At 37.7% G+C, this 13683-nt stretch overlaps 1 protein-coding gene across 3 annotated transcripts in view; it reads left to right on the forward strand.

Annotated features, from left to right (window-relative positions):
- Positions 1-13683, forward strand: part of FSTL5 (follistatin like 5) — a 579511-nt gene that overhangs the window by 305607 nt on the left and 260221 nt on the right. For all 3 annotated transcript variants that reach the window (XM_006081840.3, XM_023753401.1, XM_006081839.3), the window contains exon 6: positions 7530-7650. In XM_006081840.3, the coding sequence (XP_006081902.1) occupies positions 7530-7650 (121 nt within the window). The remainder of the gene's footprint in view (positions 1-7529; positions 7651-13683) is intronic.

Genomic DNA, 13683 nt, shown 5'->3' on the forward strand with positions numbered 1-13683 from the left:
TCTCCTCATTTCATAAAATAACCACCTGTAGAATTTAAGTAAGCAAAGTCATTCTCTCATGATTCTGAGTTTAAATAAGCATCTGTATCAAGTATATTGATTTAGCTTTTTCATCATTTAGATTCTGTCATCTTAATTAGCCAATTCACATTAGGATTGCATATTAGAATGAAATATTTCCCTAATGTGCACAAATGCCAACTCTTTATTAAAATAATAAAAAGAACTACTTGTTCACAGGATTCAGATTATTATATTATACATATTTGACTTAAAAAGTCATTTGCTCAATGACTACCATATGTGACTACATTTACAAAATTAAATAAAAAGCAGGCATACATAAGACCAGATATGTTTGAGCTAACAGTATGGGCATGGCAATGGTGTTGCAATTTTCTCATGTTTAACAATTTTCTTTAAAAATTGTTAGAAATGTTACATAGGGAATGGACACTTAATCTTTATTTTGAGTTTATAAAGCTTATTACATTTGTAGAGATTTTTTAAAAAGGTTCTGATGTCGAGTCAGTATATTTATTTAACACTATGAGGTTGGTAAGAATTGTTGTGTCTCATAGATTCAAAGCTATCTTATTGGGAACACATTAAATACAAATAAATAAGCATTTGTATGGATAAAAAAGAATGATAAGTGAGAACTTCCAGGAAATGCCCTGGTAATTAATCCTATTTAAAATTTTAAAAACTCATAAGCCAATCAGATACTCAAAATAAGGCCACAGAAACCAGGGGTTTGACTTAGAGAAGCACTGGAAATGCCAGTAGTTAGGTCCTAGCAGCAAGGGGTATATCCTTTCAAGTGCTAAAGATTTCAGAGTAATAACAGCAGCAATTAGGACTTAGAGAAAGGTACAACCTGTAATTGCTTCTTTTGGTGCAGCTCAGGGCTACAATTAAACACCAGTAGTTTCCATTGTATCTGGAAACATAAAGTAACTGTTGCTGGAGGTAGACTGTGGTCTAGAAATAAGTTTTTGCTAAGTCTCAGGAAATGAATTTCATGGACTCATGGCTTAGGAGGATTTGAGCTGTAATAGCAAGATTTAGTGGCAAGACATGCAGGGCATAGGTGCCCCTGAAGAGGGTGCTGTACTGCCTCATCCATGACCAGGTGGTTCAGCTCCATCTCCCAGGGAAAGAAGTCCCTGGCTGCAGGCCCACCAAGCCCAGGAGGAGGAGGGCTGGGGCCCGGAGATGCTGTCCCATTATTTCAGCATCAGCATCTGAAGCTCCAGTAGTCCAGCCTAGTCTCTGTTCCCCTCAGCTCACTTTCAGCGCTGTGCTTTGGCCTGTGCTGCTGCCACACCCAGGCCCACATGCTGCTATGGAGGGAAGAGAAAGAGAGAGGGAGTGAGTGCCTCTAGCTTTTGTTAAGCTGTGATTACATTTCCTTGGCTTGGGAAAGAGTAGGCTTTCCTTCAAACTATGGAATCTCGTTCCTGTATCTTCTGGGGGCTGTGCTGGTACCTCCCCATAGCCAATCCCTTTTCTGGATCTTTCATGGTCTCATGCCATTATTCCATCCCTTCCTTTTCCCAGATTTTCCCAGGCTTGACTCCTCCCCTTTAGAGTCACCATTTTAGCTCCTACTATCATGCCTCATGGTTCTGTTTGCTCCTCTGGATACTACTGCTCAAGTGGTTAGTAGAAGGCTTCCCCGTGCCATCCTGGCTTTAATTGCTCATGTCTCAGCAAAGGAATCTCCCAGGGCTGATTCCCCTGCCCCTCTGGGGTGGCTGCAAAGCTGCCAACTTCCTATTTTGATTGGCTTAGTGTCTGATTCTATTTTCTCCCTTCCTTTGTTAATAACTGCCTAGGCTAACGCTAACTAATTTAAAATATTTTCAAATGCTGTTCTTAATATGCACAAAACAACTGAAAAATTAAAATTGTTATTTTTTTAATTATAAACATACTAGTGGCCCGGTGCACAAAATTCATGCACATTAAAAGGGAATTAAAGGAAATATTTTAATATTGCTATTTTCTCTGTCTCTATAATAGAAGTGTAAGAGATGAAAGAAAATTAGTAAAATGTATATGAAAATCTCCCTCCTGTTCGGGGCATGCCGCGGGACCCAGAGTCAAGTTCCCGCCCACCCTCGTGCACCTCCGAAATCGCACGAAGACCCAAACCCAGCCGGCCCCACCCCCCGTCAAGCCCACATGGCAAGGGCGCAACCTCAGGTCCCCCGTCAAGCCCCACTGGGCGGGGGGCGCAGCCTCAGGTCCCCCGGCCCCAGTGTGAGGGCATGAGGCGTGATGACCATTTGCATATTAGCTCTTTATTATATAGGATTATTTGTAGCATCTTTTCTTTAGAATGTCAAGGAAGATTTAAATTTTTGGCATGCATGTTTAGAGAACCTCTGTGAGCTGTATAGAAGACCTTAAAAATAAAATACTTTTCTTCTCAGCAGAGTTTTAATAATCTTATCTCTTTAACTGGTCTTTCAAATGAATTAATATTGGCCCCATATTATTTTTTAATGTTTTCTAATATGTTAGGCATGTTAGAAAACCTAACAGATGACTTAAAAATTAATTATTTTAATTTAGTTCTTTTCTTTTAATATGTCTATTGTAGGGTAGCATCAGTTACATATGATTAAATAATTATAATTAAAATACTAATTATTCATTCTTTCACTTTTTTATTTTGGGAGCACTGTTGAAAATTAATTATCTTGTTTATTTAATTTTTTGATTACATGTTCCCACTAATCCTCTTTAGAATATTATCTTCATGGAGGCAGAGACTGTCATGCTTTTCTTTTTTTCTAAAAGATGAAACCAGGTAGCTATTTCTATTTTTTTATTTATCTTTATTGTTGAAATTATTAAAGATGGTCTTTTTCTTCCCCATTGATCCCCTCCAGGCCTACTGCACTATAGTCTGTGTCCATGGGTTATGTATATATGCATATAAGTTCTTTGATTAATCTCTTCCCAACCCTTTTCCCACTTCCCTCTGAGATTTGCCAGTCAGTTTCATGCTTCCATGTCTCTGGATGCATTTTGTTCATCAGTTTATTTTGTTCATTACATTCCACACATAAGTGAGATCAAATAACAAGTGCTGACGAGGATATGAGGATAAAGGAACCCTAGTACACTGCTAGTGGGAAGGCTAACTAGTGTAGCCACTATGGAAACAATATGGAGTTTCCTCAAAAAAATAAAAATGGATCTGCCATTTGACTCAGTGTTCCCACTTCTAGGAGTATATCCTAAGAATCCCAAAACACCAATCAGAAAGAATATATGCACCCCTGACTTAGTATCAAATCAGCAACCTTTTAGTGCATAGGGTGGCACCCAACCAACTGACTCACACTGGCCAGAGCTATTATATCTCTTAGGACTATCAGTATCATAATCTTGGATTTCCAAATCATGTCATATCTCCAAAAATCTAATGCATACATTTCTCTACAGCAGGGAGACAATTTTGTATACCCACCTCTGACACTTTCTATTTTTCTTTCCAGCTTTATTTTTAGATAAAGCTGACATACTTAGATAAAGATGACATCATCATCTGACATACTCTATGTTAAACATGTATGTTTCTTTGATTCCCCTTAACTGGAATGTAAATTTCACATGGGAGGGGTTTTTGTATGTCTTTCTGTTGGCTGTTTTCTGGACCTAGGACAGTGTTTGACATGTGGTAGACAGTCAAAAATAATCTATTGAATGGATGATGGAATAAATTAATGAAAATGAATACTAAGGAGAATAGTTTATTTTGCAGAGTGATAGTTTTTATCTTTGTTTTTGCATTTTTTGTTTTGGAATGAAAAGAGTATAGTACAAAATATTGAGTCATCTCTGAGTTATTACAATTCCACATGCAAATTGGACAGTTCTATTATGTTGATACTAAATGCAACCCCTCTTGAATGTTGTGTGTCTGAGCTCCCTTGGTGACATACATTCTGCTGATATTTCTGTCTTATCACAGACTTTAACCTATTTGGAGCCCAAGATTCATGATTCTTGATCTTTAGTGGGGGGGTGGGGGTAGGAGTATAAAATATTTTCATTTTTGCAGTCTTAAAGAACTCATCAAAACACCGGCAAGTTTAGGAAACATCTTCACTATTCTACAATAAAAACATAAAATCATGAGTGGCCTACTAGGCATCATCACAGACACCTAAATGACAAAATAGTCAATGACTCTAGTCCTATCATGAATTATTAGTTCAAAAGTAAGTAACACGTACATTTGAGGAGCCCAGATTGGGAAGTCATTGAAGCATGTGCCAAATAGAAAATGAAAGAAGTTCAGGGGATTATCAAAGTCCTACCAGTTTGGATCCCCTGTGTCAAAAATGTTTAATGTATTGCTATGTACCAGCAAAAGAAATCTGCTTAGGTTTTCTATCATGCTTTCTTCCCAATAGTCAAATACCCATCACTTCAAGGCTATTAAAATTCTGGATATCTAAAGCAATTATTTTGTGCTGTTGAAAGCTCATAGGAAAGTAGCTCCCTCATGTGAAACACCCCAGGCTATACCAGCGTCCCATCAGGAAACTTACAAAAGAAAAAAAATTATGAAGAAGTATGTTTTACGTAGGTTATTTCATTGAGCAAAAATTTCATTGAGGAAAGCACATATTTAAAATATTGATGAGTGAGGGAATGAATCACTGCTCTCTGTGCATGGGCATGGCCCAGTAGAGATGAACAAGGTTTTTAGAAAGGTCACTAGCCAGGTCATGAGCTTTTCTAGGGCCCTCTTGTTAGGACAGAAATAGACTATTGGGGACTAGCTATAATTTTAAGTAATATTAGTCATGCTCTGCTAACCATGATTACTGTGTTCTGATTAGAGAAAGCACATTCTAACCTGGGTGAGAGTTGTATGCGCTGGGACATGGGAGCTATCATCGTAATGCAGTCCATCCTCCTTTCCAGAGAACTGCCTATCATCATGGAAAGATTTACAACCTCTTGGCTGAAACAATCTAGTCCTGGAGGTGCCTGCCCTTTGCAGCTTCCCCACCCCACAACCCACATTGCCAGTAGCTTGTGAAGATTCTACTGTGCCTACTTCCTCATGCCTGTGATTTTTACTTTCCCACATCGTCTTTGTCCTTTTACCCAATATAAGCAGCTGGCTTATGGGGAGGGGTAGGGTAGACTTGGTGGATGACCTGCCGCTCTCCCATCCTGCTGGCAGTATTGAAATAAAGGCTCATTTATGATTCAACCCTGTCTATGCTTAATTGGCTCAAGTAGGGATAGGCAGCCTGGACCCCTTGGTTGCACACTCATTAAATAGAATGCCCAGCTCAAGTTCTATAGTCATGATCAAATCAAGATCAAGCTAGTTTTATGCCAGAGCCAGCATCCAAGAAAAAGGTAAACGTTTGTTCTCTTGGTCTAATATGTGATTTAATTGGGATAAAATATTAAAACAGAAATGAGGTAGAAAATGATGGAAGATTTCCCCTCACCTTTCTCTTCCATTTTCATCTCATTATATATAGTATGAGAATAAAAGCCACTGGAAATATTATTAAAACACCTGACTAAACCCTGGTGTAACTGCATCCTAAAATGTCCACAATAACATTACAGAACTTTAGGAAGAACATAGTGAGGTAAGATCAAAGACACTCATTCCCCTCCGACCCAAGAAAAGTCCTTCTCCATGATCTAACAAATAACAGATGGAGAATGACTGAGAGCTCTGTTGCTTTCCAAGTAGAAAAGCAGTATTTGCTTTCTCAGTGGGCTCGTAGGAGAGATGGCTAAAGCTATTAGGTAGTTTTGTTAATCCTCCAGCTGGATTGTACTCAAGTGTAGAGTTTAATACATGCTATCAACAATATCTGTTTATATGGATCTATTAAAGCAAACAAATGTTTTGCCTCTAACCCCTCCCCCCTCAAAGGCAGGAAATATGAGCTTAACCAATGAAATTTGAATACAATGTATAAGGATAGAGAATGCATTATGTTGTCAAAGTTATATTTGACAGTGAATATGTTGCCATCGCATATTATCCCTCAGGTGGCTAAAGATAGGACTGGATGTTCTAGTCACTCACATCTAAACTCCATCCTCAGAGCTGCCTCTACAGCTCATCCACACTCACGCGTAAATGAACTTTTCAGATAGAAGTGTTATAAAATGGGTGAAAAAGAGCTTAAAGGCACCTGAGAATCTTTAGAAATTAGAATCACAAATCTACCATTGATATACAAAGAAAATCAAAAACATATTGCTCTCCCAAAGAAAATAGTACATTGCGAATGCATAACCATAAAATGCTCAAGCTGATGTGGAAATCTGCAGTGAATTATTTGAAGAAGGAGCACAATATATATTTTTAACTTTAAATGACTATTTTTCCAGTGAATACTATATGTTAAGTCTTGCCTCTGACTATATGCATGCACATATGTACTAGTATGTGTGCATGTATGCTTGTGTGTAATGTTTCTTACAACCATGAGATACAGATGATACTATCTTCAATGTCTAATTGAGGGATGGTTAAGTAATTTGCCAGAAACTACAGAGCTGCTAAGTGGCATTGGCAGGACCTAAACCCAGAGCTAGCTGACTTCATAGCCTGTATTTTTTTCTGATTACACTATATAACCTTTAAAAAACATGCACTGTGATGCACTGCTCCAAGCAATCTGAACTATGGCCTCTGTCTGTGGAATATGAAAGCCCATGGAGCAGCTATGCAGCTCCACAGAATGAACAGGAATGTTAGAAAAATCTTGGGGAGCTCCTTTATATGACAGGCAATAGTCAAAACCAGTGGAGTATAAAAAGCCTCCAGCCTCAGTCCCTAGGACAAGGCACAGAGTAGAAAAGCAGTTGTATGATTTTCCTCACCCACCCACGCTTGGATAGATTTTCATCATCAGTCGGTGCATTAATTCTATCTGGCTCCTGGAAACAGTCATTTGCTTAATAGCTCCTTTGTGACCAAGGGAGTTAATGCACAATCCCAAACGGCTGCACTTCCAGCAGGGAGAAGTTTAGGCAGAGGAGAGAAAAAAAGTCTGACTTCATATTTCACAAATAATACAAGGACAGAAGTTGGAACAAAGGATTTCACTTGTTCTGTTGGAAAAGAGCCCTGTTTTATTTTGACACAGGTCACTGAGACAGAGGAGGCAATTTTCATGTGGAGGTATTTTCTTGAATCAGTATAAATGGAACAAAGTAAAAGAGCAAAATACAAAATATCCTTTTAATGTTCAGATTTTCTGTGTCCTACTGTGAGATTTTTATATTGGAAAGTTCAGACTAAATTCCAAGTATCTATCTTAACTTTATCACTTTATATCTTTGAGATAGTTAAAGATAATTGTCCAATAACTGAAAAACAGATTTTTTTTAAGATTCAGTTCTTTGTGGAACTGCGCACTTAAAATGACCTATTAATTGATTATTACGTACAATTAATAATACTATAGAAATGTTAAGACACAGATATAATTGTATGGTTATGATTGTCTTGTCAGGTGATAAAACAGGAAGAACTTGTCAAGGATCATTCATATTGTACTTTGTATGATCTACTGAAATACGATGATTTTAACTCTGACAAGCACCTGGCTCTTGAAGAATTTTATAGAATATTCCGTGAGTATAAGATTCATTCCCTAATCCCTCTTTGTTTTTTGTTTATTTTTCTGTTTATTTACACAAAAGTGTATGTTTGCTTGGTCTTAGAATACAAGTTGTGTCTTAAGAAAAGTCATATTATTGAATATTTACGTGTTTGGCTGTATTGAAGTATATGTAAAAGCTAAGGGACTTAGTAGTTCTAAAATGAAGAGCTGGAAATATTCAATAACCCTGATTCCAGTTTAAGACATTAATTCCACAATGCAGCTTTCAAGGCTATTTCAGAGTAGGAGTACTTGACCAGTTGAACAAAAACAGTTTGATTATTTACACACTGACTTTATTTTTTCTTTATTGGGAAACCAAGATAGATGAATAGAACTTTTCACATTTTTTTAAAAATATGTATTTTTATTGATTTCAGAGAGAGTAAGGGAGAAGGAGAGAGAGATAGAAACATCAATGATGAGAGAGAATCATTGATTGGCTGCCTCCTGCATGTCCCCAACTGGGGATTGAGCCCGCAACCCAGGCATATGCCCTGACCGGGAATTGAACCATGACCTCCTGGCATAATATGCAAATAGACTGAACAACTGAACAGCAGAACGACCGTCTGGACAACCTTCCGGACAACTACACTATGACATACACTGGTGCCAGGCCAGCCAAGGCGGGTGTGATGTGATTGGTCGGGGGGGCCCCGCCATTGCCCCATCATTGCCCCTCAGAAGGAGGCTCAGGCCACTGGCCAGCGATCCTGTGGCAGGTGTGCTGGGCTAGCCAGCGATCACCCCTCAGAGGGAGGCCCAGGTCAGCCAAGCGATCACACCCCACACTTGTTGCCCACAGAGGGAGGCAACCAGTGGTAGGAGAGGGGAGGCCAGTGCCACACAGATGGCAAGCAGTGGCAGCGGCAGGGTGGGGCCAGCTGCCAGCAGCCAGGGGAAGGAAACCCTGATAGGACTTGATACTTGAGGGGTCCCGGACTGCGAGAGGGTGCAGGCCGGGATGAGGGACACCCCCCCATGCATGAATTTCATGTACTGGGCCTCTAGTTGGTTCATAAGATTATACAGGTTTCAAGTGCATATTTCTATGATACATGATCTGAGTATTGCATTGTGTGCCCACCACGCAAAGTCAAATCATCTTTCATCACATATATTTGAGCTCCTTTACCCTTCTCTACCCCTTTCTTTGTTTTGATTTTTGTTGTTGTTGGTTTTTGTTACATAAAGCTTTATTATTTCCATTTGGTCCAATGCATGGGAGAGGGCTCCAGAGTACTTAAAAGGATGGCTAGTGATTGCAGGGAAAGGCTCAGGCAAAAGCCAGACACCAGGAGGATGCGAGGGGCCCATCATAGGCCTCTGGGCTCCAAAGGCTCCTATTCGTGCATGAGGGTGAACCTTTTGAAGAGATACTCGCCCAGCCCAGCCTGGGTGCCAGCCAGCATGAAGATGTTAGTCAGGTGGTCGCCCATCTTCCTGATGAGTTTTACCTCCTCATCAGGAAGCGGTTCTTCAGGAAGTCACAGAGATTAGGGTCTCTGTGGGTAGAACCCAGGGCCTGCAGCTCCAAAAGGGCCTGGTGACTTCCATGGCATCCTGATTTTTGCCCCAATCATCTTGGGTAGGATTCAGCAGGAAGAGAATGTGGCCACCACACTGGTTTTGCATCTTTAAGAGATGCTCAGTGCCCTGGAGCTACTTCTCCTCCAAATTGAGGAAGAAGTGGCCCACATCCTATAGAACCACATCCTCATGATTGAAATAGAAGCCCAGAGAGAGGTAGTTGTGGGAGGCCTACAGATGTGGGTTGGCCAGGTGGTTGATGGCAGTATCTACCTCTGTGGAATAATTCTGAGGAAGTTGGGAGCTCATGGTTATTCAGCAATAAGAAGTTAAGGTAAAAAACCAAACCAAAACAAACAAACAGTTGGGCTGGTCTCTGAGGCTAGATGGCTGAGGTGGTTCCAAAGGTGGTGACTGAAGAAGATGCTAGAGGGTGGTCGGAGGCTGGGAAAAGGGGTGTCCCTGGGTCTGTTCCATCCAAACACTGTTGAAGCAAGTGACAGATCTGGGACCACCGAGGGGTCTGTCCCCTCTTCCCTTTGGCAACCACCATATTGTTGTCTGTGTCTATGAAATTCTGTTTTTCTTGTTTGCTCATTGGTTGATTATAGTTTTATGTCCCACATATGAGTGAAATCAAATAGTTCTTAACTTTTTCTCTCTGACAGGTTATTTTGCTTAGCATAATATTCTCAGGGTCCATCCATTTGTCACAAATGGCAGTATTTCATCTTTTATGACTGAGTAGCATTCCATTGTATATATGTACCACATCTTTATTATATATTTAAATAAAAAGAATTTGCATAGGAAAGGAAACTTATATTTATGTCATTTCTTTGTAAATTTTGATAATTTTAAAATTGTTTAGACTTATTTAAATTGACACTTTGTGCTTTATAAAGCAGTGTTATGAGGATGATCTGTTAATAAAAAAAATCTTCCCAGTTATGTTTTAAAAAATAATTCAAAAAGAAAGAAATAACAGACAAAAGAAACAAACAAAACAAAAAAGTTTAGCAGTTGGGTGCAAGAATAATAGAAAAAAAAATAATTAACTGATTGGTATTTGAAAATCACCAAAGAATCAAAGTTAGATTGGATATACAATATGCTATATGTATATGCATTACATATTGCTTTCCAAATATACATATGTAGCATATATATATTTTCTAAAAGGCAGGAAGGAGAATTTGTACTTTAAATGTATTTTTTAAATTATGCTTCTGCCATCTATCAACAGCCTAATATTGAGAAATTACTTATATCTCTGAAAATCCATAGACATAAGGATAGTAATTTACTTCTCCTATATAGTAAAAGCCTAATATGCTAAGTGTCTGGTTGTCCAGTTGTCCATTCAACCAGTCAAAGCATAATATGCTAATAATATGCTAAGGCTGCTCAACCGCTTGCCACGATGTGCACTGACCACCAGCGGGCAGACAGTCGCCTGGTCGACCAGTTACTATGATGTGCACTGACTACCGGGGGCAGATGCTCCAACTAGTAAGTTAGCTTGCTGCTGGGTTCCGGCCGATAGGGACTGAGTGAGAAGGACTGGACATGTCCTGGAACCCTCCCACAGTCTCTCCCCGGCTGGTTAACCTCCCGCATCCCTCCCCAGCCTTGATCGTGCACCAGTGGGGTCCCTTGGCCTGGCCTGCACCCTCTCACAATCTGGGCTGAAGGACCACCCCCCCCACCCGAGTGCACGAATTTCGTGCACTGGGCCTCTAGTCATATAATAATTTTATATTAACACAGTGAATTATATTTTATGTAATACTAGATACAATCAAATTAATATTTGTGAAACAGTTGCACATTACAAACTTTAAGGCAAGATATCACTATGTTCTTCAGTTTTAATTAACTTGCATTTCCATTTTAAATGACAAGGCAGAATACAAGAGGAGATGACCCAGTAAACAGTTATCCTTTAAAATTGTTCTTAAGGCAAGACTACATTTTACATAAAACAAGAAAGCTTCATCTTTATTCCATGTTTATGTGAATAAACTTAAACATGGAGAACTTAACACCTAAGTGGCTGAGTTTATAATCAAACCCAAGTCAAACTAATTATGAAGTCTATGTATTTTCCATTAATCTTCACTCTGTAGTAAACATTGTTTTGTGTACTCAGGGTGGCAGGGAGAAGATATGGCTCATCAGGGGAGAAATTATATATAATAGAATATAATTATATGATATATAGCATATTATATTATGGAAGATAGAAGGGATAGATGTCATAGAGAGGCCTGCAAAAGATATTAAGTGAATTGAGGATATAATCTCCAGCTTTGGGAATCAAGGAGATTTATGAAGATGGTAGCAATTGAATTAGTCTGCAGGATGAATGGATTTGGACTTTAGGGGATGAGAGATGGGAAATAGACACAAAGAATAACATAAATAAAAGCTGAAGCACATGACATACCAGTGTATTTACAGAAACTAGTTCAACTGCAAGATCTGTTTAAGGTCTAAATTCTACATTAATATATAAATTATTATTACTATTTACATAGTTATTAAGCATTCAGTCTAATCTATCAACTCCTATAAACCACCCCTCTATGAAAATACATGGATATGATTAAATAACAGTAGTTGAAATATATAGCAATAGCAGAAAATATTTTTAATGTTATATAATTCATTAAGCCTCTATAAGATAATTAAATGTATATATTTGTTTAGGGTTTTTTTATTCAAAATATCCTTATTGTTGACGGTGGAATGGTGGAGCTGGATACTAAAAAATAATCACACAATTAAAATGAGTGTGAATAATATGTTATTTTTATGACAGCACAGCCAAGACTGAATAATGATCCCTGGCACTATCAGTAAATAAGAATCTTGCCTAGAATATTGCTGCTTGCACCTATCATGAGAAAAAATAATACTGTTTAGGGGGATATGGTTTGAAGTTGCTAAGGAAGGCAAGGTAGTCAGTATATTGTTCTGGTAAATCAAATTCTGCAATTCAGAAACCTGAGTCCTCAATAAAAGTGCTCAATAGAGAAATAGCAAAATGTTGTTAAAAAGGAGCCACGTTGTCTTAGGGAACTATTGATTTGGAGAGAAAACTGTAGGACTTTGTTAACTATTTAACATGGTTACTATTTTATGGTAATTATTTATAGTAAATGCAATGAATTTAATGAATATTGTAATGATTCTGCCATTAGGTCAAATATCTATATAACACAAAAGGTCTACATTTTTAATATTCTGAGTCACAAAGATATTAGGTAATGAAACTCTTGTAATCAGCAATCATATTATGAGCCTTTTCTTTGGATAATCACAAAACTGTCTCTTAACAATGATAAAATGATGTTCACATAATTATTTAGAAAAGACAATGTTTTTTAAGCAATGCTGGAATTATATGAGATATTTTAATATTCCTGTGGTCTCACCAAGCAGTTTTCTAGAAAGCTGTTATATTTTCCAGTGTTACATCCTTGTTTAAAATTATTATGAAGCTATATAATGACCCTTCAGAGATAGCAAAACTAACTTGTATGGATTTGTCCTTATTAGCAAAAAAGTATTTTACTTAAATGTGAATAGAAAATATATACCTATTTCTTTCTTTCCATCTGTTATAGCACTTTACAACTAAAACCACATTGTGAAGGTCAGTGACAGGCTTTGTATGAAGACATGGTTTTAAAAAGTCACTCTATAATAAAATTTCAGGTAGTACCATGAATAAAAAATGTATAACAATAGTGAGAAAGCAATCTATTCAGAAATTATATATTAAGTACCTATGTGTATAGAGTATTGTGATAGTTAAAGTAACTTGAAAAGATAAAACTCCTTTCCCTTAGGAATATATCATCTTAGGCAGATAGTGATAAAAATGACAGATATAGGAAGAGTAAAGAGTAATCATCTTCTACATCCAGAATGCATTCTCCCAGACAGTTCCTAAAAAGAAAGCCCAGAAACTAGAAAGTCCCTAAAAGAATATCTATTAGAATAGACTAAGGCCAGTATTGTTAAGAAATGTGTCTTGATTTACTGGTAGATAAAATGATAGGCAGGTTTCCTGAGTTTCACATTTTTATTCTTTCTACCACAGTGTAAAATAGAAGAAAGTAAAATAACCGGTAATTTGCAAACAGGAAAACATTAATGGTAAAAAAAACAAACAGTACATTTCAACTGTTAATTATACTATGACATAAATTTTCTATGAAATAGCTTTTTTCCCCTTTCGGAATAAGATGAATTATTTTAATATAACCAATAAACACTAGAAGGTATTCATGTGTTTTTTCTCCAGAATTTTGACATTATTTTTAAAATTATTTGATTTTTACTAATGTATTGGCATATTAAAATAGAAACATTTGATTGGAAAATATTGTGGCCTAGAGTTCAAGTGAGAGCTTTGGTGACATATAGAAATATGAAACATGGCCCTGGCCAGTGTGACTCA

The sequence above is a fragment of the Myotis lucifugus genome, unplaced genomic scaffold, assembly GCF_000147115.1.
Source record: "Myotis lucifugus unplaced genomic scaffold, Myoluc2.0 scaffold_1, whole genome shotgun sequence".
NCBI lineage: Eukaryota > Metazoa > Chordata > Mammalia > Chiroptera > Vespertilionidae > Myotis > Myotis lucifugus.